Source organism: Salvelinus namaycush, unplaced genomic scaffold (genome assembly GCF_016432855.1).
Source record: "Salvelinus namaycush isolate Seneca unplaced genomic scaffold, SaNama_1.0 Scaffold600, whole genome shotgun sequence".
Taxonomy (NCBI): domain Eukaryota; kingdom Metazoa; phylum Chordata; class Actinopteri; order Salmoniformes; family Salmonidae; genus Salvelinus; species Salvelinus namaycush.
This window is the reverse complement of record NW_024061310.1, coordinates 82,998-108,142: the sequence shown is the minus strand read 5'-3', so window position 1 is coordinate 108,142 and position 25,145 is coordinate 82,998. Positions and strand designations below refer to the sequence as shown.

The following is a 25,145-nucleotide window of genomic DNA, read 5'->3' as shown; positions in this document are numbered from 1 at the left end:
GAAGCTTTTCAAATATTATAGTATTCATCCGAGTAACATATCTAGTTACAACCAGATTAATAGTTTTTTAAAGTCGAGGATGACGTCGGGGCTTTTATTTTGAAAATCACTTCACCCCGGAAGTTTTGAAAGTGACATTTCACATGACGGTGGATGTTTCCTGGTTCATGGTTATTCACAAATGTATTATATATCGAAAACATATAAAATAACGATTTACAACCGATATATATTTTGGCATCACAGTCGTCCTGTAAATTGGTACCAAACCATGCTCGGTAGATACACAACGTGATATCGTCGAAAACAACATCAACAAGGTAAAATAAGCTAACGCGGCTAGCTAGTATCAATTGATCATCAGCTGGCTGCGTATTCTTGTATCGTTTAGCTGCCAGCTAACTGCTATAAGACTGTCATCGCCAACTGGCTCACAGTTGTAAGGTCTAGATTACCAATTTAGCACGCTAGATAACACATCAGTCTTTAGTTTGGGTTGATCCATATTGAATAATGGCCTGTCCCGAGTTGCTAGCTAGCTATGCTAACGTCCTTCGAAATGCTGATGTTTTGATTTTGCCTGGTGTGGTGGAAAGGGACGTGTTTATTTTATGACAACCTGGATATATTTACTAATTGTTTTAACCGATAATAATGGATTATGGTTTTAACTAATGGTTTCAATAATAGATATATTGATTTCAACAAGTGTCATGACATACAACATTGGTTTTGCTTTCTCTTTTTGACGCAACAGTTCCTTAGCTCTCACTTCCGTTATCGTGTAACATTGCGACACAACATCAGGAGTCTGTGTATTGGGAATCCAACCAATACACAGACTCCCGATGTTGTGTCCCAGAGCTGGTTATCTTGGTGTCTTGCACAAGTAGCCAAGCCCAACGCAGCTTGTTATGGCTAAGATAAGAAAGAGAGAGGAGTTTAACCGGCTCCTCCTATTTATTTTTGTACCTAGACCTTTTCTCTGCATTTTCAAACGAGTGAGGTCAACTCATCGCTATAATCTCAATCCTGGACTTGTAGCACAACTGGCATGGCACACAACGATTGTCATTCTAAAGTTTGCTGGAAATAAACACATTTGTTCCCAAATATATGCAACTCTATGTCAAACTCATGACATTATTGTATTGTCTTAGTTGTGTATAACTGACTCCTCGGGTCTACCTCTGCTCTCTACTAGCTAGGCCTGGCATGGAGCTTGGCATTATTGTATTGTCTTAGTTGTGTATAACTGACTCCTCGGGTCTACTCTCTGCTCTCTACTAGCTAGGCCTGGCATGGAGCTTGGCATTATTGTATTGTCTTAGTTGTGTATAATTGACTCCTCGGGTCTACCTCTGCTCTCTACTAGCTAGGCCTGGCATGGAGCTTGGCATGGAGGCAGTGGAGGATGACATCTGCATTCTGAAGCACGAGACGGCGTACGGTGGAGCAGGAGAGAGCCCCGTGTCCGTGTGTGCCGGGGACGAGTCTGTAGCCTCCCACTTTGCCCTGGTCACAGCGTACGAGGACATCAAGAAGAGGCTGAGAGACACGGAGAGAGAGAACACACTGCTGAGGAAGAGAGTCAAACAGCTGGAAGATAAGGTACAGGCTTTCATTAAGACACAACAGTCAGCTGACAGTCAGCTGACTCAGCACCCAAATTAGGTTGGTAGTAAACCTTCTCTGCTCTAACAACTTCATACCTTGATACAGCAAGTAAGTTCTCAGCAGTAGCAGTAAAATACAACTTTATTATCCCGATTAGGGTCATAGATGTTTTTTGGGGGGGACAGATAAACCCTCAGATGGTCAAAGTAGATCTAGCTGTATTGTCAGGGGTTGTTCTCACAGTAAAACATTGTCACTTATCAATGTGTTGAGGTCATCCTGTTCTTGGAGAGGCTTGCATCATGAGATTCAACAGCTGTGTGTTGTAACCTGTAGCTGTGTGGTTGTCACCTGTAGCTGTGTGGTTGTCACCTGTAGCTGTGTGGTTGTCACCTGTAGCTGTGTGTTGTAACCTGTAGCTGTGTGTTGTAACCTGTAGCTGTGTGGTTGTCACCTGTAGCTGTGTGGTTGTCACCTGTAGCTGTGTGGTTGTCACCTGTAGCTGTGTGGTTGTCACCTGTAGCTGTGTGGTTGTCACCTGTAGCTGTGTGGTTGTCACCTGTAGCTGTGTGTTGTAACCTGTAGCTGTAGGTTGTAACCTGTAGCTGTGTGTTGTAACCTGTAGCGGTGTTGTAACCTGTAGCGGTGTTGTAACCTGTAGCTGTGTTGTAACCTGTAGCTGTGTGTTGTAACCTGTAGCTGTGTGTTGTAACCTGTAGCTGTGTTGTAGCTGTGTTGTAACTGATGACGTGTGGTTGTAACCTGTAGCTGTGTGTTGTAACCTGTAGCTGTGTGTTGTAACCTGTAGCTGTGTGTTGTAACCTGTAGCTGTGTTGTAACCTGTAGCTGTGTTGTAACCTGTAGCTGTGTTGTAACCTGTAGCTGTGTGTTGTAACCTGTAGCTGTGTGTTGTAACCTGTAGCTGTGTTGTAGCTGTGTTGTAACTGATGACGTGTGGTTGTAACCTGTAGCTGTTCAGGCCTGAAGCTCCTTCCCCTGAAGGACCCCAGTACGTCAACAAGGCCTTCAGTGCCTACCGTGGCATCTACATGGAGAAGGAGGACCTGCAACTGGAGCTAAATAAACTGGTATGTACAGTCCACTAGGTCCAGCTGGTGTGTACAGTCCACTAGGTCCAGCTGGTATGTACAGTCCACTAGGTCCAGCTGGTGTGGACAGTCCACTAGGTCCAGCTGGTGTGGACAGTCCACTAGGTCCAGCTGGTGTGTACAGTCCACTAGGTCCAGCTGGTGTGGACAGTCCACTATGTCCAGCTGGTGTGGACAGTCCACTAGGTCCAGCTGGTGTGTACAGTTCATTAGGTCCAGCTGGTATGTACAGTCCACTAGGTCCAGCTGGTATGTACAGTCCACTAGGTCCAGCTGGTGTAGACAGTCCACTAGGTCCAGCTGGTGTGTACAGTCCACTAGGTCCAGCTGGTGTGTACAGTCCACTAGGTCCAGCTGGTGTGTACAGTCCACTAGGTCCAGCTGGTGTGTACAGTCCACTAGGTCCAGCTGGTGTGTACAGTCCACTAGGTCCAGCTGGTGTGTACAGTCCACTAGGTCCAGCTGGTGTGTACAGTCCACTAGGTCCAGCTGTCGTGGACAGTCCACTAGGTCCAGCTGGCGTGGACAGTTCACTAGGTCCAGCTGGCGTGGACAGTCCACTAGGTCCAGCTGGTCAGAAGCAGTATCTCCTCCTGCTTCTCTGACTCTTCCTCTCTTTATCCTGTCTCTGTGTAACTGTCTCTCCTCCTGCTTCTCGGACTCTTCATCTTTTACTCTTCATCATATCTCTCTTTCTTTAACTGTGTTTCTCTAGAAGAGGGAGAAGAGTGAGTCTGAGAGGCTCCTGAATGAGCAGCTGCAGGCCAAAGAGATGGAGCTGCTGCAGTTGAAGACTGAGATGGAGACCAGCCAAGGTACTTTAATGAGCAGGGACTTAACCTCAGCCAAGGTACTTTAATGAGCAGGGACTTAACCTCAGCCAAGGTACTTTAATGAACAGGGACTTAACCTCAGCCAAGGTACTTTAATGAGCAGGGACTTAACCTCAGCCAAGGTACTTTAATGAGCAGGGACTTAACCTCAGCCAAGGTACTTTAATGAGCAGGAACCTAACCTCAGCCAAGGTACTTTAATGAGCAGGGACTTAACCTCAGCCAAGGTACTTTAATGAGCAGGGACTTGACCTCAGCCAAGGTACTTTAATGAGCAGGGACTTAACCTCAGCCAAGGTACTTTAATGAACAGGGACTTAACCTCAGCCAAGGTACTTTAATGAACAGGGACTTAACCTCAGCCAAGGGACCTCTCTACCCTGATGTTCAATGTTTCCCCCAGACAAGCTAGTGTTCATTGTTCAACCCTGATGTTCAATGTTTCCCCCAGACAAGCTAGAGTTAAAGAAGTAGAGGGGGGACTGATGTCACATGACCCAGAAGTGACAACGTGTATTCTAACCGTGTGTGTGTTCTCCCTCCGTAGTGATGAAGTCTCTAACCAGTAGTCAGGACTACTGGCAGGTGGACAGGATCAACAGTGAACTGAAGTTCCATACTCTGCAGGAGGAGTTGAAGAGGATGACTCTGGAGAAGAACCGACTGCAGGAACCCTGTGGGGTAAGACTATGATCTGTTGACCCAAAAACACGGTGAAGATCTGTTGACCCAAAAACACGGTGAAGGTCTGTTGACCCAAAAACACGGTGAAGGTCTGTTGACCCAAAAACACGGTGAAGGTCTTGTTGACCCAAAAACCCGGTGAAGGTCTTGTTGACCCAAAAACCCGGTGAAGGTCTTGTTGACCCAAAAACCCGGTGAAGGTCTTGTTGACCCAAAAACCCGGTGAAGGTCTTGTTGACCCAAAAACCCGGTGAAGGTCTTGTTGACCCAAAAACCCGGTGAAGGTCTGTTGACCCAAAAACCTTTGTTTTGAGGTCCATGAAGACACATTGTGGAGAAACCAGAATGCCTGTGTAGTTTGCCGGGCTTTTCTTTTCCAGACGTGGTCTGTGAACTACGCTCTTATTCTAGGGTTTCATTTATAACTCTTTTGATGACCTCCTCTTCCTAGGATTCTTCTGGAACTGACGGTGACCAGAATCACGTGGAGTCTAACCCCAGGTATGTCCCTCATCTCCTCAGAATACTCCTTCAGGTTCTTCAGGGGTAAATCTCACTAAATAAATTGGAAGCAGAATTTAGCCCCATTTTGAAACATGTCATAGTGTAGATGCCATACACCAGCCACCAGGTGGAGACAAAGCTTTGTTTACCTCAGAGCCAGGTAGATCTATGTCTGTAGTTTACCTAGCAACAGGGTTCACTTTCAATAAGAAACTCGTCTGAGTACTGGGACATGCCACTCAGATAGACTGATTGTACTAGAATAGACGGGGATACATGCCACTCAGACAGACAGATCGTACTAGAATAGACTAGGATACATGCCACAGAAATTCAAGGCATCAACAACCAACTCTGCCAGTTGTCCCATGCTGATGAACACTAATATCTCTGTTACACTGGCTCTATATACACTCACTGGCTCTATATACACTCACTGGCTCTATATACACTCACTGGCTCTATGTACACTCACTGGCTCTATATACACTCACTGGCTCTATATACACTCACTGGCTCTATGTACACTCACTGGCTCTATATACACTCACTGGCTCTATGTACACTCACTGGCTCTATATACACTCACTGGCTCTATATACACTCACTGGACTCACTGGCTCTATGTACACTCACTGGCTCTATGTACACTCACTGGCTCTATATACACTCACTGGCTCTATATACACTCACTGGCTCTATGTACACTCACTGGCTCTATATACACTCACTGGCTCTATGTACACTCACTGGCTCTATATACACTCACTGGCTCTATGTACACTCACTGGCTCTATATGCACTCACTGGCTCTATGTACACTCACTGGTCTCACTGGCTCTATATACACTCACTGGCTCTATATACACTCACTGGTCTCACTGGCTCTATATACACTCACTGGCTCTATATACACTCACTGGTCTCACTGGCTCTATATACACTCACTGGCTCTATATACACTCACTGGCTCTATATACACTCACTGGTCTCACTGGCTCTATGTACACTCACTGGCTCTATATACACTCACTGGCTCTATGTACACTCACTGGCTCTATATACACTCACTGGCTCTATAAACACTCACTGGCTCTATATACACTCACTGGTCTCACTGGCTCTATATACACTCACTGGCTCTATGTACACTCACTGGACTCACTGGCTCTATGTACACTCACTGGCTCTATGTACACTCACTGGCTCTATATACACTCACTGGACTCACTGGCTCTATGTACACTCACTGGCTCTATGTACACTCACTGGCTCTATGTACACTCACTGGACTCACTGGCTCTATGTACACTCACTGGCTCTATGTACACTCACTGGCTCTATATACACTCACTGGACTCACTGGCTCTATGTACACTCACTGGCTCTATATACACTCACTGGCTCTATATACACTCACTGGACTCACTGGCTCTATATACACTCACTGGCTCTATATACACTCACTGGACTCACTGGCTCTATATACACTCACTGGCTCTATATACACTCACTGGTCTCACTGGCTCTATATACACTCACTGGACTCACTGGCTCTATATACACTCACTGGACTCACTGGCTCTATATACACTCACTGGACTCACTGGCTCTATATACACTCACTGGACTCACTGGCTCTATATACACTCACTGGACTCACTGGCTCTATGTACACTCACTGGCTCTATGCACACTCACTGGCTCTATATAGACTCACTGGACTCACTGGCTCTATGTACACTCACTGGCTCTATATACACTCACTGGACTCACTGGCTCTATATACACTCACTGGCACTATATACACTCACTGGTCTCACTGGCTCTATATACACTCACTGGACTCACTGGCTCTATATACACTCACTGGCTCTATATACACTCACTGGACTCACTGGCTCTATATACACTCACTGGACTCACTGGCTCTATATAAACTCACTGGCTCTATATACACTCACTGGTCTCACTGGCTCTATATACACTCACTGGACTCACTGGCTCTATATACACTCACTGGCTCTATATACACTCACTGGCTCTATATACACTCACTGGTCTCACTGGCTCTATATACACTCACTGGACTCACTGGCTCTATATACACTCACTGGACTCACTGGCTCTATATACACTCACTGGTCTCACTGGCTCTATATACACTCACTGGTCTCACTGGCTCTATATACACTCACTGGACTCACTGGCTCTATATACACTCACTGGACTCACTGGCTCTATATACACTCACTGGACTCACTGGCTCTATATACACTCACTGGCTCTATATACACTCACTGGCTCTATATACACTCACTGGACTCACTGGCTCTATATACACTCACTGGTCTCACTGGCTCTATATACACTCACTGGTCTCACTGGCTCTATATACACTCACTGGTCTCACTGGCTCTATATACACTCACTGGCTCTATATACTGGCTCTATATACACTCACTGGCTCTATATACACTCACTGGCTCTATATACACTCACTGGCTCTATATACTGGCTCTATATACACTCACTGGCTCTATATACACTCACTGGCTGTATGTACACTCACTGGCTCTATATACACTCACTGGCTCTATATACACTCACTGGCTGTATGTACACTCACTGGCTCTATATACACTCACTGGACTCACTGGCTCTATATACACTCACTGGCTCTATATACACTCACACTCTTTCTCACTCTTCACATATGTTACAGCTACTCTGTTTATTATCTATCCTGATTGCCAAGACACTTTCACCCTCACCGACATGTACATATTACCTCAATAACCTCAACTACCTCGTACCCCTGCACCGTGACTCAGTACTCCTTGTATATAGTCTCATTACTACCTGGTACCCCTGCACCGTGACTCTGTACTCCTTGTATATAGTCTCATTACTACCTCGTACCCCTGCACCGTGACTCTGTACTCCTTGTATATAGTCTCATTACTACCTGGTACCCCTACACCGTGACTCAGTACTCCTTGTATATAGTCTCATTACTACCTGGTACCCCTGCACCGTGACTCAGTACTCCTTGTATATAGTCTCATTACTACCTGGTACCCCTACACCGTGACTCAGTACTCCTTGTATATAGTCTCATTACTACCTCGTACCCCTGCACCGTGACTCAGTACTCCTTGTATATAGTCTCATTACTACCTGGTACCCCTGCACCGTGACTCAGTACTCCTTGTATATAGTCTCATTACTACCTCGTACCCCTGCACCGTGACTCTCTACTCCTTGTATATAGTCTCATTACTACCTCGTACCCCTGCACCGTGACTCTGTACTCCTTGTATATAGTCTCATTACTACCTCGTACCCCTGCACCGTGACTCAGTACTCCTTGTATATAGTCTCATTACTACCTGGTACCCCTGCACCGTGACTCAGTACTCCTTGTATATAGTCTCATTACTACCTCGTACCCCTGCACCGTGACTCAGTACTCCTTGTATATAGTCTCATTACTACCTGGTACCCCTGCACCGTGACTCAGTACTCCTTGTATATAGTCTCATTACTACATCGTACCCCTGCACCGTGACTCTGTACTCCTTGTATATAGTCTCATTACTACCTGGTACCCCTGCACCGTGACTCTGTACTCCTTGTATATAGTCTCATTACTACCTCGTACCCCTGCACCGTGACTCTGTACTCCTTGTATATAGTCTCATTACTACCTCGTACCCCTGCACCGTGACTCTGTACTCCTTGTATATAGTCTCATTACTACCTCGTACCCCTGCACCGTGACTCTGTACTCCTTGTATATAGTCTCATTACTACCTGGTACCCCTGCACCGTGACTCTCTACTCCTTGTATATAGTCTCATTACTACCTGGTACCCCTGCACCGTGACTCTGTACTCCTTGTATATAGTCTCATTACTACCTCGTACCCCTGCACCGTGACTCAGTACTCCTTGTATATAGTCTGATTACTACCTCGTACCCCTGCACCGTGACTCTGTACTCCTTGTATATAGTCTCATTACTACCTCGTACCCCTGCACCGTGACTCAGTACTCCTTGTATATAGTCTCATTACTACCTCGTACCCCTGCACCGTGACTCTGTACTCCTTGTATATAGTCTCATTACTACCTCGTACCCCTGCACCGGGACTCTGTACTCCTTGTATATAGTCTCATTACTACCTGGTACCCCTGCACCGTGACTCGGTACTCCTTGTATATAGTCTCATTACTACCTCGTACCCCTGCACCGGGACTCTGTACTCCTTGTATATAGTCTCATTACTACCTGGTACCCCTGCACCGTGACTCGGTACTCCTTGTATATAGTCTCATTACTACCTGGTACCCCTGCACCGTGACTCTGTACTCCTTGTATATAGTCTCATTACTACCTGGTACCCCTGCACCGTGACTCGGTACTCCTTGTATATAGTCTCATTACTACCTCGTACCCCTGCACCGTGACTCTCTACTCCTTGTATATAGTCTCATTACTACCTCGTACCCCTGCACCGTGACTCAGTACTCCTTGTATATAGTCTCATTACTACCTCGTACCCCTGCACCGTGACTCTGTACTCCTTGTATATAGTCTCATTACTACCTCGTACCCCTGCACCGTGACTCTCTACTCCTTGTATATAGTCTCATTACTACCTCGTACCCCTGCACCGTGACTCAGTACTCCTTGTATATAGTCTGATTACTACCTCGTACCCCTGCACCGTGACTCTGTACTCCTTGTATATAGTCTCATTACTACCTCGTACCCCTGCACCGTGACTCTGTACTCCTTGTATATAGTCTCATTACTACCTCGTACCCCTGCACCGTGACTCTGTACTCCTTGTATATAGTCTCATTACTACCTCGTACCCCTGCACCGTGACTCAGTGCTCCTTGTATATAGTCTCATTATTGTTATTTTATTGTGTTACTATTTCCTTTTTTTTATTTAGTAAATGTTTCATACTTAAACTCTGCATGATTGGTGAATTGGCTGGTAAAGTAGCATTTCACTGTAAAGTCCACTACAGCAGTTGTATCAGGAGCGTTTGACAAATACAAAAGGGATTTGATCTAATTTGGGAACGTGGAGTAGACCTCCAGTACATTATTATGTCCACTAGTTGGCGCTACAGACCGAGTTTCATTCATAGAGAACCAAAGTAAATAGCCTTTTAATCACACCGAACAGGGCGCCACAGACCCAGAGTTTCATTCATAGAGAACCAAAGTAATAGCCTTTTAATCACACCGAACAGGGCGCTACAGACCCAGAGTTTCATTCATAGAGAACCAAAGTAATAGCCTTTTAATCACACCGAACAGGTGCCTGTCTGAAACAATGCCTTCTCCATCCTGTGAATCTCACAAGAGGATATTTTTTTTAAGCCGAGTATCTTTTTTTAAATGTAACGTTTGAAAAGCACTCGGCAAATAAATATATTATAATTCTGTAGAGAATCAGTACCAGACAAGCTTTTGACTAGTTTTGTGTGTGTATCTAATATATATATATTTATCTCATCTCATTGCTTAAATGTATGCATAAATAAGACCTTATAGATGCCAAGTCTTGGTCATGATATGGTTTTTCAGACAAAATAATCAAGAGGGAGATGCGACGTCCAAGAAATTTTAGCAATTACACTTCACATCGGGTTCAATTAGAAAAACAGCAGAAAAATATTCCGCTCAGTGAAACCAATAGCAAGTGATTGGAACATGACGATGAATGAAGGCCGGGAGGTCTCTCTGCTGCGTCCGGTTTAGTCAACGTGTTCATGAGATCTGTGCTCCTCTATAAAGTCTGTCTTACAGGTGCTGCTGCCAACATCACGTTTCTGACTCCCTTTAGGATGTTCAAAACATCTGGTGCATCTTCACTCTATATCATCACAAATATGCCTTTAGGTCTTTGCGTTAATGGTTAATGTTGAAGGATTTTTCTTCTATTATTATTTAAATAAATGTGTTTATTTTAATATTCTGGAATTGCTTGGAGAAGCGGAAAGTGGCAGCATTACTGTTTTCACAAATGTAAAAAAAGAAAACAAAAAAAAAATCTGTGTACTCCTGTCCTGAATTAAGTATGTATTGTGCAAATGTAAATAGTCCTGTAGATGAATGTAGGAGTGTTGTCCTGTAGTCTTGTCTCATTGTAGTCTTGTTATTTTACAGCGATAAGGCAGTTCTACAGTCCTATGAGGCCCTGGCCACTGAGATCTCCTCTCTACACTCAGTGTTGAAACAACAGTCTGACCTGGTGAAGAAGCTCGGAGACAAACCGCAGCTAGCAGCTAACAGACGAGGTGAGTTACAAACCACAGCTAGCAGCTAACAGACGAGGTGAGTTACAAACCACAGCTAGCAGCTAACAGACGAGGTGTTATAAACCACAGCTAGCAGCTAACAGACGAGGTGTTATAAACCACAGCTAGCAGCTAAGAGACGAGGTGAGTTACAAACTGCAGCTAACAGACGAGGTGAGTTATAAACCACAGCTAGCAGCTAACAGACGAGGTGAGTTACAAACCACAGCTAGTAGCTAACAGACGAGGTGAGTTACAAACCACAGCTAGCAGCTAACAGACGAGGTGAGTTACAAACCACAGCTAGCAGCTAACAGACGAGGTGAGTTATAAACCACAGCTAGCAGCTAACAGACGAGGTGAGTTACAAACCACAGCTAGCAGCTAACAGACGAGGTGAGTTACAAACCACAGCTAGCAGCTAACAGACGAGGTGAGTTACAAACCACAGCTAGCAGCTAACAGACGAGGTGAGTTACAAACCACAGCTAGCAGCTAACAGACGAGGTGAGTTACAAACCACAGCTAGCAGCTAACAGACGAGGTGAGTTACAAACCACAGCTAGCAGCTAACAGACGAGGTGAGTTATAAACCACAGCTAGCAGCTAACAGACGAGGTGTTATAAACCACAGCTAGCAGCTAACAGACGAGGTGAGTTACAAACCGCAGCTAACAGACGAGGTGAGTTACAAACCACAGCTAGCAGCTAACAGACGAGGTGTTATAAACCACAGCTAGCAGCTAACAGACGAGGTGTTATAAACCACAGCTAGCAGCTAAGAGACGAGGTGAGTTACAAACTGCAGCTAACAGACGAGGTGAGTTATAAACCACAGCTAGCAGCTAACAGACGAGGTGAGTTACAAACCACAGCTAGTAGCTAACAGACGAGGTGAGTTACAAACCACAGCTAGCAGCTAACAGACGAGGTGAGTTACAAACCACAGCTAGCAGCTAACAGACGAGGTGAGTTATAAACCACAGCTAGCAGCTAACAGACGAGGTGAGTTACAAACCACAGCTAGCAGCTAACAGACGAGGTGAGTTACAAACCACAGCTAGCAGCTAACAGACGAGGTGAGTTACAAACCACAGCTAGCAGCTAACAGACGAGGTGAGTTACAAACCACAGCTAGCAGCTAACAGACGAGGTGAGTTACAAACCACAGCTAGCAGCTAACAGACGAGGTGAGTTACAAACCACAGCTAGCAGCTAACAGACGAGGTGAGTTACAAACCACAGCTAGCAGCTAACAGACGAGGTGAGTTATAAACCACAGCTAGCAGCTAACAGACGAGGTGTTATAAACCACAGCTAGCAGCTAACAGACGAGGTGAGTTACAAACCGCAGCTAACAGACGAGGTGAGTTACAAACTGCAGCTAACAGATGAGGTGAGTTACAAAACACAGCTAGCAGCTAACAGACGAGGTGAGTTACAAACCACAGCTAGCAGCTAAGAGACGAGGTGAGTTATAAACCGCAGCTAACAGACGAGGTGAGTTATAAACCACAGCTAGCAGCTAACAGACGAGGTGAGTTACAAACCACAGCTAGCAGCTAACAGACGAGGTGAATTATAAACCACAGCTAGCAGCTAACAGACGAGGTGAGTTACAAACCACAGCTAGCAGCTAACAGACGAGGTGAGTTACAAACCACAGCTAGCAGCTAACAGACGAGGTGAGTTACAAACCACAGCTAGCAGCTAACAGACGAGGTGAATTATAAACCACAGCTAGCAGCTAACAGACGAGGTGAGTTACAAACCACAGCTAGCAGCTAACAGACGAGGTGAATTATAAACCACAGCTAGCAGCTAACAGACGAGGTGAGTTACAAACCACAGCTAGCAGCTAACAGACGAGGTGAGTTACAAACCACAGCTCACAGACGAGGTAAGTCCTGGCTGGGGCTCTTTCAGCAGACATTATGGAAGGTTGCAGACAGAAATGTCTTGAGCTGGCTAGATCCTCTATACTACATGGCAGAGATGTGTGTATTTTCTAGGTAATGTATTTCTATCTGAACAATCCAGGATAATGTGCCCCCCTCATTAACATAATCCCTGTGTATGAGGGAGAGGGCCTCGGACTAAAGAGCAGACTTTCTGACGTACTGCTACTACTTATTTAGTGTAGAGAAGTTCATGTTTTCTCTTCAAGTTCCCTTGTCAACATCTCATGAGTTCCCCCTTCTCTCTGAGTGTTAACTGAACCCAACTTGTCTTTTCACACATCTTAAAACAACATGCCATCAACAAGGAATCTTTCAAAATAAAAGTTGTTGATGAAAGAGAGTCTACTATGTAGGCTAGGTGGAAGAAAGAGGGATTCTACTGGAGGCTAGGTGGAAGAAAGAGGGATCCTACTGTAGGCTAGGTGGAGAAAGAGGGATTCTACTGGAGGCTAGGTGGAAGAAAGAGGGATTCTACTGGAGGCTAGGTGGAGAAAGAGGGATTCTACTGGAGGCTAGGTGGAGAAAGAGGGATTCTACTGGAGGCTAGGTGGAAGAAAGAGGGATTCTACTGGAGGCTAGGTGGAAGAAAGAGGGATTCTACTGGAGGCTAGGTGGAAGAAAGAGGGATTCTACTGGAGGCTAGGTGGAAGAAAGAGGGATTATACTGGAGGCTAGGTGGAGAAAGAGGAATTCTACTGGAGGCTAGATGGAGAAAGAGGGATTCTACTGGAGGCTAGGTGGAGAAAGAGGGATTCTACTGGAGGCTAGGTGGAGAAAGAGGGATTCTACTGTAGGCTAGGTGGAGAAAGAGGGATTCTACTGTAGGCTAGGTGGAGAAAGAGGGATTCTACTGTAGGCTAGGTGGAGAAAGAGGGATTCTACTGTAGGCTAGGTGGAGAAAGAGGGATTCTACTGGAGGCTAGGTGGAGAAAGAGGGATTCTACTGGAGGCTAGGTGGAGAAAGAGGGATTCTACTGTAGGCTAGGTGGAGAAAGAGGGATTCTACTGGAGGCTAGGTGGAGAAAGAGGGATTCTACTGGAGGCTAGGTGGAAAAAGAGGGATTCTACTGGAGGCTAGGTGGAGAAAGAGGGATTCTACTGGAGGCTAGGTGGAGAAAGAGGGAATCTACTGGAGGCTAGGTGGAGAAAGAGGGAATCTACTGGAGGCTGGGTGGAGAAAGAGGGATTCTACTGGAGGCTAGGTGGAGAAAGAGGGATTCTACTGGAGGCTAGGTGGAGAAAGAGGGATTCTACTGGAGGCTAGGTGGAGAAAGAGGGATTCTACTGTAGGCTAGGTGGAGAAAGAGGGATTCTACTGGAGGCTAGGTGGAGAAAGAGGGATTCTACTGGAGGCTAGGTGGAAAAAGAGGGATTCTACTGGAGGCTAGGTGGAGAAAGAGGGATTCTACTGGAGGCTAGGTGGAGAAAGAGGGAATCTACTGGAGGCTAGGTGGAGAAAGAGGGAATCTACTGGAGGCTGGGTGGAGAAAGAGGGATTCTACTGGAGGCTAGGTGGAGAAAGAGGGATTCTACTGGAGGCTAGGTGGAGAAAGAGGGATTCTACTGGAGGCTAGGTGGAGAAAGAGGGATTCTACTGGAGGCTAGGTGGAGAAAGAGGGATTATACTGTAGGCTAGGTGGAGAAAGAGGGATTCTACTGTAGGCTAGGTGGAGAAAGAGGGCTTCTACTGTAGGCTAGGTGGAGAAAGAGGGCTTCTACTGTAGGCTAGGTGGAGAAAGAGGGCTTCTACTGTAGGCTAGGTGGAGAAAGAGGGATTCTACTGTAGGCTAGGTGGAGAAAGAGGGCTTCTACTGTAGGCTAGGTGGAGAAAGAGGGATTATACTGGAGGCTAGGTGGAAGAAAGAGGGATTCTACTGTAGGCTAGGTGGAGAAAGAGGTATTCTACTGTAGGCTAGGTGGAAGAAAGAGGTATTCTACTGTAGGCTAGGTGGAGAAAGAGGGATTATACTGGAGGCTAGGTGGAGAAAGACAGCCGAGATATTATCATAGCACTACAATGGTAGAGGATATATTATCATAGCACTACAATGGTAGAGGATATATTATCATAGCACTACAATGGTAGAGGAGATATTATCATAGCACTACAATGGTAGAGGATATATTATCATAACACTACAATGGTAGAGGAGATATTATCATAGCACTACAATGGTAGAGGATATATTATCATAGCACTACAATGGTAGAGGATATATTATCATAGCACTACAATGGTAGAGGATATATTATCATAGCACTACAATGGTAGAGGATATATTATCATAACACTACAATGGTAGAGGATATATTATCATAGCACTACAATGGTAGAGGAGATATTATCATAGCACTACAATGGTAGAGGAGATATTATCATAGCACTACAATGGTAGAGGAGATATTATCATAGCACTACAATGGTAGAGGAGATATTATCATAGCACTACAATGGTAGAGGATATATTATCATAGCACTACAATGGTAGAGGAGATATTATCATAGCACTACAATGGTAGAGGAGATATTATCATAGCACTACAATGGTAGAGGATATATTATCATAGCACTACAATGGTAGAGGATATATTATCATAGCACTACAATGGTAGAGGAGATATTATCATAGCACTACAATGGTAGAGGAGATATTATCATAGCACTACAATGGTAGAGGAGATATTATCATAGCACTACAATGGTAGAGGATATATTATCATAGCACTACAATGGTAGAGGATATATTATCATAGCACTACAATGGTAGAGGATATATTATCATAGCACTACAATGGTAGAGGAGATATTATCATAGCACTACAATGGTAGAGGATATATTATCATAACACTACAATGGTAGAGGATATATTATCATAGCACTACAATGGTAGAGGAGATATTATCATAGCACTACAATGGTAGAGGAGATATTATCATAGCACTACAATGGTAGAGGATATATTATCATAGCACTACAATGGTAGAGGAGGTATTATCATAGCACTACAATGGTAGAGGAGATATTATCATAGCACTACAATGGTAGAGGATATATTATCATAGCACTACAATGGTAGAGGATATATTATCATAGCACTACAATGGTAGAGGAGATATTATCATAGCACTACAATGGTAGAGGAGATATTATCATAGCACTACAATGGTAGAGGAGATATTATCATAGCACTACAATGGTAGAGGAGATATTATCATAGCACTACAATGGTAGAGGAGATATTATCATAGCACTACAATGGTAGAGGAGATATTATCATAGCACTACAATGGTAGAGGAGATATTATCATAGCACTACAATGGTAGAGGAGATATTATCATAGCACTACAATGGTAGAGGAGATATTATCATAGCACTACAATGGTAGAGGAGATATTATCATAGCACTACAATGGTAGAGGAGATATTATCATAGCACTACAATGGTAGAGGAGATATTATCATAACACTACAATGATATTAAAGCTCTTTGTTTTTCACCCCTGAAGAGGTTTAGTTTGTTGATATTCTCTTTGTGGAACAGAGGACCAAACAAGATATTTAGTAGGTTACTATTATCTTTGTGGAACAGAAGACCAAACAAGAGGTGCAAATTAGAATGAAATATAAAGAGCAAATATATTTATTCTAGTGAATATCCCAGACTAATCCTGTTTTGTAGATAAGGGAGAGATGTATTTATTCAAAGACACTGAGCATCTGTATTCGTCAGAGGTTCTCACCACGGAATCACTTTTATTCAAATGGAAACTCTCATGAGACTGTTTCTCTCTCTCTCCCTCCTGCTCTTCCATCAAACACAGAGGAACTCTCATTTAAACTTTATTATTATCCGCTCAACATGATGATTGGATAGAAAACCAATGATGTGTGTGTCTAATGTTGCATGCATTTGTGCTGCATATTAAAGAGGGTGTGTGTGTGTGTGTGTGTGTGTGTGTGTGTGTGTGTGTGTGTGTGTGTGTGTGTGTGTGTGTGTGTGTGTGTGTGTGTGTGTGTGTGTGTGTGTGTGTGTGTGTGTGTGTGTGTGTGTGTGTCAGACATTTGACTGAACTGCTCTGACTCTCTTTACCATAGAAAGAAATGTCTATTCTCTTTAAATATGTTTTCTAAGCCATGTTATCTCTGAGGGATGCATCTCTCTAAAAGCCTTAATCAGGCCTGTGTGTGTGTGTGTGTGTGTGTGTGTGTGTGTGTGTGTGTGTGTGTGTGTGTGTGTGTGTGTGTGTGTGTGTGTGTGTGTGTGTGTGTGTGTGTGTGTGTGTGTGTGTGTGTGTGTGTTGTGTCTCTGAAGCCTGTCTAGTTCTGAAGGGAACGTCAGAGGTGTGATTCTCACTCCATCTCTCCTCACACTACTCAGCCCAATTAGCTATACAGCCTCTGGAAACTACAGTGTCTGGCTGGCTGTCCCTCTGCCTGTCTGCATGGCTGTTCTTCTGTCTGTCGCTCTGCCTGTCTGGTTGTCTGTCGCTCTGGCTGTCTGTCGCTCTGCCTGTCTGGTTGTCTGTCCCTCTGCCTGTCTGGCTGGCTGTCTGTCCCTCTGCCTGTCTGGCTGGCTGTCCCTCTGCCTGTCTGGCTGGCTGTCCCTCTGCCTGTCTGGTTGGCTGTCCCTCTGCCTGTCTGCATGGCTGTTCTTCTGTCTGTCGCTCTGCCTGTCTGGTTGTCTGTCCCTCTGCCTGTCTGGCTGTCTGTCGCTCTGCCTGTCTGTCGCTCTGCCTGTCTGGTTGTCTGTCGCTCTGCCTGTCTGGCTGGCTGTCCCTCTGCCTGTCTGGCTGGCTGTCCCTCTGCCTGTCTGGTTGTCTGTCCCTCTGCCTGTCTGGTTGTCTGTCCCTCTGCCTGTCTGGCTGGCTGTCCCTCTGCCTGTCTGCATGGCTGTTCTTCTGTCTGTCGCTCTGCCTGTCTGGCTGTCTGTCGCTCTGGCTGTATGTCGCTCTGCCTGTCTGGTTGTCTGTCGCTCTGCCTGTCTGTCGCTCTGCCTGTCTGGTTGTCTGTCGCTCTGCCTGTCTGGTTGTCTGTCCCTCTGCCTGTCTGCATGGCTGTTCTTCTGTCTGTCGCTCTGCCTGTCTGGTTGTCTGTCGCTCTGCCTGTCTGTCGCTCTGCCTGTCTGGTCGTCTGTCGCTCTGGCTGTCTGTCGCTCTGCCTGTCTGGTCGTCTGTCGCTCTGGCTGGCTGTCCCTCTGCCTGTCTGGTTGTCTGTCGCTCTGGCGGTCTGTCGCTCTGCCTGTCTGGTTGTCTGTCGCTCTGCCTGTCTGGCTGGCTGTCTGCCGCTCTGGTTGTCTGTCGCTCTGGCTGTCTGTCGCTCTGCCTGTCTGCCTGTCTACCTGTCTCTGCCTGTCTACCTGTCTCTGCCTACCAGGCTGTCTGTTGCTATGTCTGTCCGTCGCTATGTCCGCCTGCCTGCCTGTCTGTCTGTCTGTCTGTCTGCCTGTCACTTTGATTTCTAGAGGAGAAAACTAAACTAAAATGCTGACAATGTAAGATAAATAAATAATTTCTTAATAAATATTTTGTCTCTTCTATTCACACACTGTTTACTAATTCCTTTTCAGCATCATCCAACCCAACCACATATCCCTAAAGGTACACTCTGTCAGCATCATCCAACCCAATCACACATCCCTAAAGGTATAACTCTGTCAGCATCATCCAACCCAATCACACATCCCTAAAGGTACACTCTGTCAGCATCATCCAACCCAATCACACATCCCTAAAGGTACACTCTGTCAGCATCATCCAACCCAATCACATATCCCTAAAGGTACACTCTGTCAGCATCATCCAACCCAATCACACATCCCTAAAGGTACACTCTGTCAGCATCATCCAACCCAATCACACATCCCTAAAGGTACACTCTGTCAGCATCATCCAACCAATCACACATCCCTAAAGGTACACTCTGTCAGCATCATCCAACCAATCACACATCCCTAAAGGTACACTCTGTCAGCATCATCCAACCAATCACACATCCCTAAAGGTACACTCTGTCAGCATCATCCAACCAATCACATATCCCTAAAGGTACACTCTGTCAGCATCATCCAACCAATCACACATCCCTAAAGGTACACTCTGTCAGCATCATCCAACCAATCACACATCCCTAAAGGTACACTCTGTCAGCATCATCCAACCCAACCACACATCCCTAAAGGTACACAGGAACAATCTTTAATTAATTAGCCTAGTTATTGGCATTCATCCAACTTAGAGGATAATGGATATCAATAAACAGCATTTAAAGTTGATTATTGAGCCCAAATTATTACTAGAACCAGTCACACTAACTGAAATGATTACTGGAACCAGTCACACTAACTGAAATGATTACTGGAGCCGTCACACTAACTGAAATGATTACTGGAACCAGTCACACTAACTGAAATGATTACTGGAACCAGTCACACTAACTGAAATGATTACTGGAGCCGTCACACTAACTGAAATGATTACTGGAACCAGTCACACTAACTGAAATGATTACTGGAACCAGTCACACTAACTGAAATGATTACTAGAACCAGTCACACTAACTGTAATGATTACTGGGACCAGTCACACTAACTGAAATGATTACTGGAACCAGTCACACTAACTGAAATGATTACTGGAACCAGTCACACTAACTGTAATGATTACTAGAACCAGTCACACTAACTGAAATGATTACTGGAGCCAGTCACACTAACTGAAATGATTACTGGAACCAGTCACACAAACTGAAATGATTACTGGAGCCAGTCACACTAACTGAAATGATTACTAGAACCAGTCACACTGAAATGATTACTAGAACCAGTCACACTAACTGAAATGATTACTAGAACCAGTCACACTAACTGAAATGATTACTGGAACCAGTCACACTAACTGAAATGATTACTGGAACCAGTCACACTAACTGAAATGATTACTAGAACCAGTCACACTAACTGTAATGATTACTGGAACCAGTCACACTAACTGAAATGATTACTGGAACCAGTCACACTAACTGAAATGATTACTGGAACCAGTCACATTAACTGAAATGATTACTGGAACCAGTCACACTAACTGAAATGATTACTAGAACCAGTCACACTAACTGAAATGATTACTAGAACCAGTCACACTGAAATGATTACTGGAACCAATCACACTAACTGAAATGAATACTGGAACCAGTCACACTAACTGAAATGATTACTGGAACCAGTCACACTAACTGTAATGATTACTGGAACCAGTCACACTAACTGTAATGATTACTAGAACCAGTCACACTAACTGTAATGATTACTGGAACCAGTCACACTAACTGTAATGATTACTGGAACCAGTCACACTAACTGTAATGATTACTGGAACCAGTCACACTAACTGAAATGATTACTGGAGCCAGTCACACTAACTGAAATGATTACTGGAGCCAGTCACACTAACTGAAATGATTACTGGAACCAGTCACACTAACTGAAATGATTACTGGGACCAGTCACACTAACTGAAATGATTACTAGAACCAGTCACACTAACTGTAATGATTACTGGGACCAGTCACACTAACTGAAATGATTACTGGAACCAGTCACACTAACTGAAATGATTACTGGAACCAGTCACACTAACTGAAATGATTACTGGAACCAGTCACACTAACTGAAATGATTACTGGAACCAGTCACACTAACTGAAATGATTACTGGAACCAGTCACACTAACTGTAATGATTACTAGAACCAGTCACACTAACTGAAATGATTACTGGAGCCAGTCACACTAACTGAAATGATTACTGGAACCAGTCACACAAACTGAAATGATTACTAGAACCAGTCACACTAACTGTAATGATTACTGGAACCAGTCACACTAACTGAAATGATTACTGGAACCAGTCACACTAACTGAAATGATTACTGGAACCAGTCACACTAACTGAAATGATTACTGGAACCAGTCACACTAACTGAAATGATTACTGGAACCAGTCACACTAACTGAAATGATTACTGGAACCAGTCACACTAACTGAAATGATTACTGGAACCAGTCACGCTAACTGAAATGATTACTGGAGCCAGTCACACTAACTGAAATGATTACTAGAACCAGTCACACTAACTGAAATGATTACTAGAACCAGTCACACTGAAATGATTACTGGAACCAATCACACTAACTGAAATGATTACTGGAACCAGTCGCACTAACTGAAATGATTACTGGAACCAGTCGCACTAACTGAAATGATTACTGGAACCAGTCACGCTAACTGTAATGATTACTGGAACCAGTCACGCTAACTGAAATGATTACTAGAACCAGTCACGCTAACTGAAATGATTACTGGAACCAGTCACACTAACTGAAATGATTACTGGAACCAGTCACACTAACTGAAATGATTACTAGAACCAGTCACGCTAACTGAAATGATTACTGGAACCAGTCACACTAACTGAAATGATTACTGGAGCCAGTCACACTAACTGAAATGATTACTGGAGCCAGTCACACTAACTGAAATGATTACTGGAGCCAGTCACACTAACTGAAATGATTACTGGAGCCAGTCACACTAACCGAAATGATTACTAGAATCAGTCACACTAACTGAAATGATTACTGGAACCAGTCACACTAACTGAAATGATTACTGGAGCCAGTCACACTAACTGAAATGATTACTGGAGCCAGTCACACTAACTGAAATGATTACTGGAGCCAGTCACACTAACTGAAATGATTACTGGAGCCAGTCACACTAACTGAAATGATTACTGGAACCAGTCACACTAACTGAAATGATTACTGGAACCAGTCACACTAACTGAAATGATTACTGGAACCAGTCGCACTAACTGAAATGATTACTAGAACCAGTCGCACTAACTGAAATGATTACTGGAACCAGTCACACTAACTGAAATGATTACTGGAACCAGTCACACTAACTGTAATGATTACTGGAACCAGTCACACTAACTGTAATGATTACTGGAACCAGTCACACTAACTGAAATGATTACTGGAGCCAGTCACACTAACTGAAATGATTACTGGAGCCAGTCACACTAACTGAAATGATTACTGGAGCCAGTCACACTAACTGAAATGATTACTGGAGCCAGTCACACTAACCGAAATGATTACTAGAATCAGTCACACTAACTGAAATGATTACTGGAACCAGTCACACTAACTGAAATGATTACTGGAGCCAGTCACACTAACTGAAATGATTACTGGAGCCAGTCACACTAACTGAAATGATTACTGGAGCCAGTCACACTAACTGAAATGATTACTGGAGCCAGTCACACTAACTGAAATGATTACTGGAACCAGTCACACTAACTGAAATGATTACTGGAACCAGTCACACTAACTGAAATGATTACTGGAACCAGTCGCACTAACTGAAATGATTACTAGAACCAGTCGCACTAACTGAAATGATTACTGGAACCAGTCACACTAACTGAAATGATTACTGGAACCAGTCACACTAACTGTAATGATTACTGGAACCAGTCACACTAACTGTAATGATTACTGGAACCAGTCACACTAACTGTAATGATTACTGGAACCAGTCACGCTAACTGTAATGATTACTGGAACCAGTCACACTAACTGTAATGATTACTGGAGCCAGTCACACTAACTGAAATGATTACTGGAACCAGTCACACTAACTGAAATGATTACTGGAACCAGTCATAATTACATAAATTGTGTGGTGGTTCGATACTAAGAGTTCCATGGACAAAGGAACATAATCCAAATGAATATTCACATAATCCTAATGAATATTCCCTGGTCTTCATGAGCAGTCCGGTGTGATGAGTTGCTTTGTTTTGAATTTTGTGTGTTTGAAATGGATTTATTTTCTTGAGTGCTGCTTTGGGGTAGGTGGCAAGGGTGAGGGTGCCAAATACTGGGGCTTGTTCAGTAGGGCATAACGTAGTAGAACATTTTGCAACTGAAGAAAACCAACAATTAGTGTCATTGTACCAGTTCAGGTAGTACCAAAATGTAATACCAAAACAACAGTGTCAAAATGGGTTCCTCCTGTTTGCCGTCTACTGAACACAACCAGGTAAAACATTCTAATTACCTGACAACCTGATTTAAATCAGTCATGTTTAAGAAATAGTGTTTGTGTTTGTTCTCTCTAGCTGCACCAACTGTCCCTGTCCAGTGTCTGGACGATGTGGAGAAGAACCTGAACCATCGGACAGTCCGCATGTCCGTGCCCCGTGCCCCTAGTGCCCCCCCTGTCCCCTCCAGCTCTGGCCGGCCCTGCCTGCCCCCCGTGGGCCCCCCGGCTCTGGAGGGTCTCAGGGAGGACTACTGGCCAAACGGTCCCTGGTCCAGCCACTACCCTGGAGCCTTGGGTCTGGACAGTACCAGCCCTGTCCTCCTGCCTCCTCCTCCTCTCAACCAGGCCTCTCTAGATGACTCCTCCTGGTCCTTCCCCTCGCCGCCCAAACCCAGCGACGCCCTCTTCTGGGAGGGCCAGAGGCAGGGTCTGAGCCAGGGCAGCCCCATCCACTCCTCCAGGGGTAATACCCCCATGAGCCCTAATGGAGACTGGGCCAAGCCCCCACCCTACTGAGGTGGAGGACTCCCTGTCTCTAAGCCTGCCCTGCCCGTGCAACACCCAACCTGCCTTAAGATGAGGAGACAACTCCTATGGACTCTCCAGCCCTGGCGAACTAGCTCCAGGACGATTCAACGAGCCACAGAACAAACCACAGGAGAAGATTCTGATGGGCTATCCTCTGACCCGGCCCAGACACACTGATGACTCCCCTCTCTGGGAATCAGGTGGCAGAGAAAGGAAGTTTCATCCAGCCAAGAGAGAAAGATGATGGGAGAAGTCTGGACAGACAGATTATGACTGTGTTTAATGTGTGTATCTATACTGGTATTTACTAGAGCTCAAAGCTGTAGTGAACTAATCCACAGTCTTGACTGCTTTTCAATTTTAGCCCCCCCGCTAATGTGACTTCTTTAACATGTTCCCCGTTGTCATGTATTATAAAGGTATATAGTCCATCCTTACGTTATCTGTCCTTCATAATATAGAGGTTGTAGTGAACCTGCGCTGTAACAGATACTGGTATATATATACCCCCCAGTAGCACCTAAAGCTGTTTTTAATCACACAAGGCAGGTAGCCTAGTGGTTAGAGTGTAGGGACGGCAGGTAGCCTAGTGGTTAGAGTGTAGGGACGGCAGGTAGCCTAGTGGTTAGAGTGTAGGGGCGGCAGGTAGCCTAGTGGTTAGAGTGTAGGGACGGCAGGTAGCCTAGCGGTTAGAGTGTAGGGACGGCAGGTAGCCTAGCGGTTAGAGTGTAGGGACGGCAGGTAGCCTAGTGGTTAGAGTGTAGGGACGGCAGGTAGCCTAGTGGTTAGAGTGTAGGGACGGCAGGTAGCCTAGTGGTTATAGTGTAGGGACGGCAGGTAGCCTAGTGGTTAGAGCGTTGGGACGGCAGGTAGCCTAGTGGTTAGAGCGTTGGGATGGCAGGTAGCCTAGTGGTTAGAGTGTAGGTAGCCTAGCCTAGCAGGTAGCCTAGTGGTTAGAGTGTAGGGGGGACAGGTAGCCTAGTGTTTAGAGCGTTGGGCAGGTAGCCTAGTGGTTAGAGCGTTGGGCAGGTAGCCTAGTGGTTAGAGCGTTGGGCAGGTAGCCTAGTGGTTAGAGCGTTGGGCAGGTAGCCTAGTGGTTAGAGCGTTGGGCAGGTAGCCTAGTGGTTAGAGCGTTGGGCAGGTAGCCTAGTGGTTAGAGCGTTGGGCAGGTAGCCAGAAGGTTGCTGGATCGAATCCCTGGGTTGACAAGGTATAAACCTCCACACAGCTTGCCTTGTCCTAAACCCCTTAACAAGGCTAATCTATCAGTTGTTTCAGATACTGATGGATCATTTGTATTGTATTTGTTTACAACTTACATTACACTACCAACAGTATGTGGACACCTGCTCCTCCAACGTCTCATTCCAAAATTATGGCCATTTAATATGGAGTTCGTCCCCCCTTTGCTGCTATAACAGCCTCCAGTCTTCTGGGAAGGCTTTCCTACTAGAGGTTGTAACATTGCTGA

At 44.9% G+C, this 25,145-nt stretch overlaps 1 protein-coding gene across 2 annotated transcripts; it reads left to right on the top strand.

Annotated features, from left to right (window-relative positions):
- Positions 1–121: 121 nt before the first annotated feature.
- Positions 122–24,314, top strand: LOC120042036 (5-azacytidine-induced protein 2-like). Of its 2 annotated transcripts, none has more exons than XM_038986930.1 (8): positions 122–320; positions 1,380–1,611; positions 2,589–2,705; positions 3,442–3,541; positions 4,107–4,240; positions 4,695–4,744; positions 10,939–11,069; positions 23,223–24,314. In XM_038986930.1, the coding sequence occupies exons 2-8, from the start codon at positions 1,387–1,389 to the stop codon at positions 23,660–23,662; spliced, it is 1,197 nt and encodes a 398-aa protein (XP_038842858.1). In that variant the 5' UTR covers positions 122–320; positions 1,380–1,386; the 3' UTR covers positions 23,663–24,314. The 2 variants fall into 2 exon arrangements, with proteins under 2 accessions (XP_038842858.1, XP_038842857.1); XM_038986929.1 differs by having other exon boundaries at positions 1,376–1,611.
- Positions 24,315–25,145: the final 831 nt, after the last annotated feature.

Coding starts and splice junctions, on each gene's coding strand:
- LOC120042036 (XM_038986930.1), top strand. CDS start 1,387: ATGGAGCTTGGCATGGAGGCAGTGGAGGATGACATCTGCATTCTGAAG. Junction 1,612..2,588: donor TCAAACAGCTGGAAGATAAG/GTACAGGCTTTC, acceptor TGTAACCTGTAG/CTGTTCAGGCCTGAAGCTCC. Junction 4,745..10,938: donor CACGTGGAGTCTAACCCCAG/GTATGTCCCTCA, acceptor GTTATTTTACAG/CGATAAGGCAGTTCTACAGT.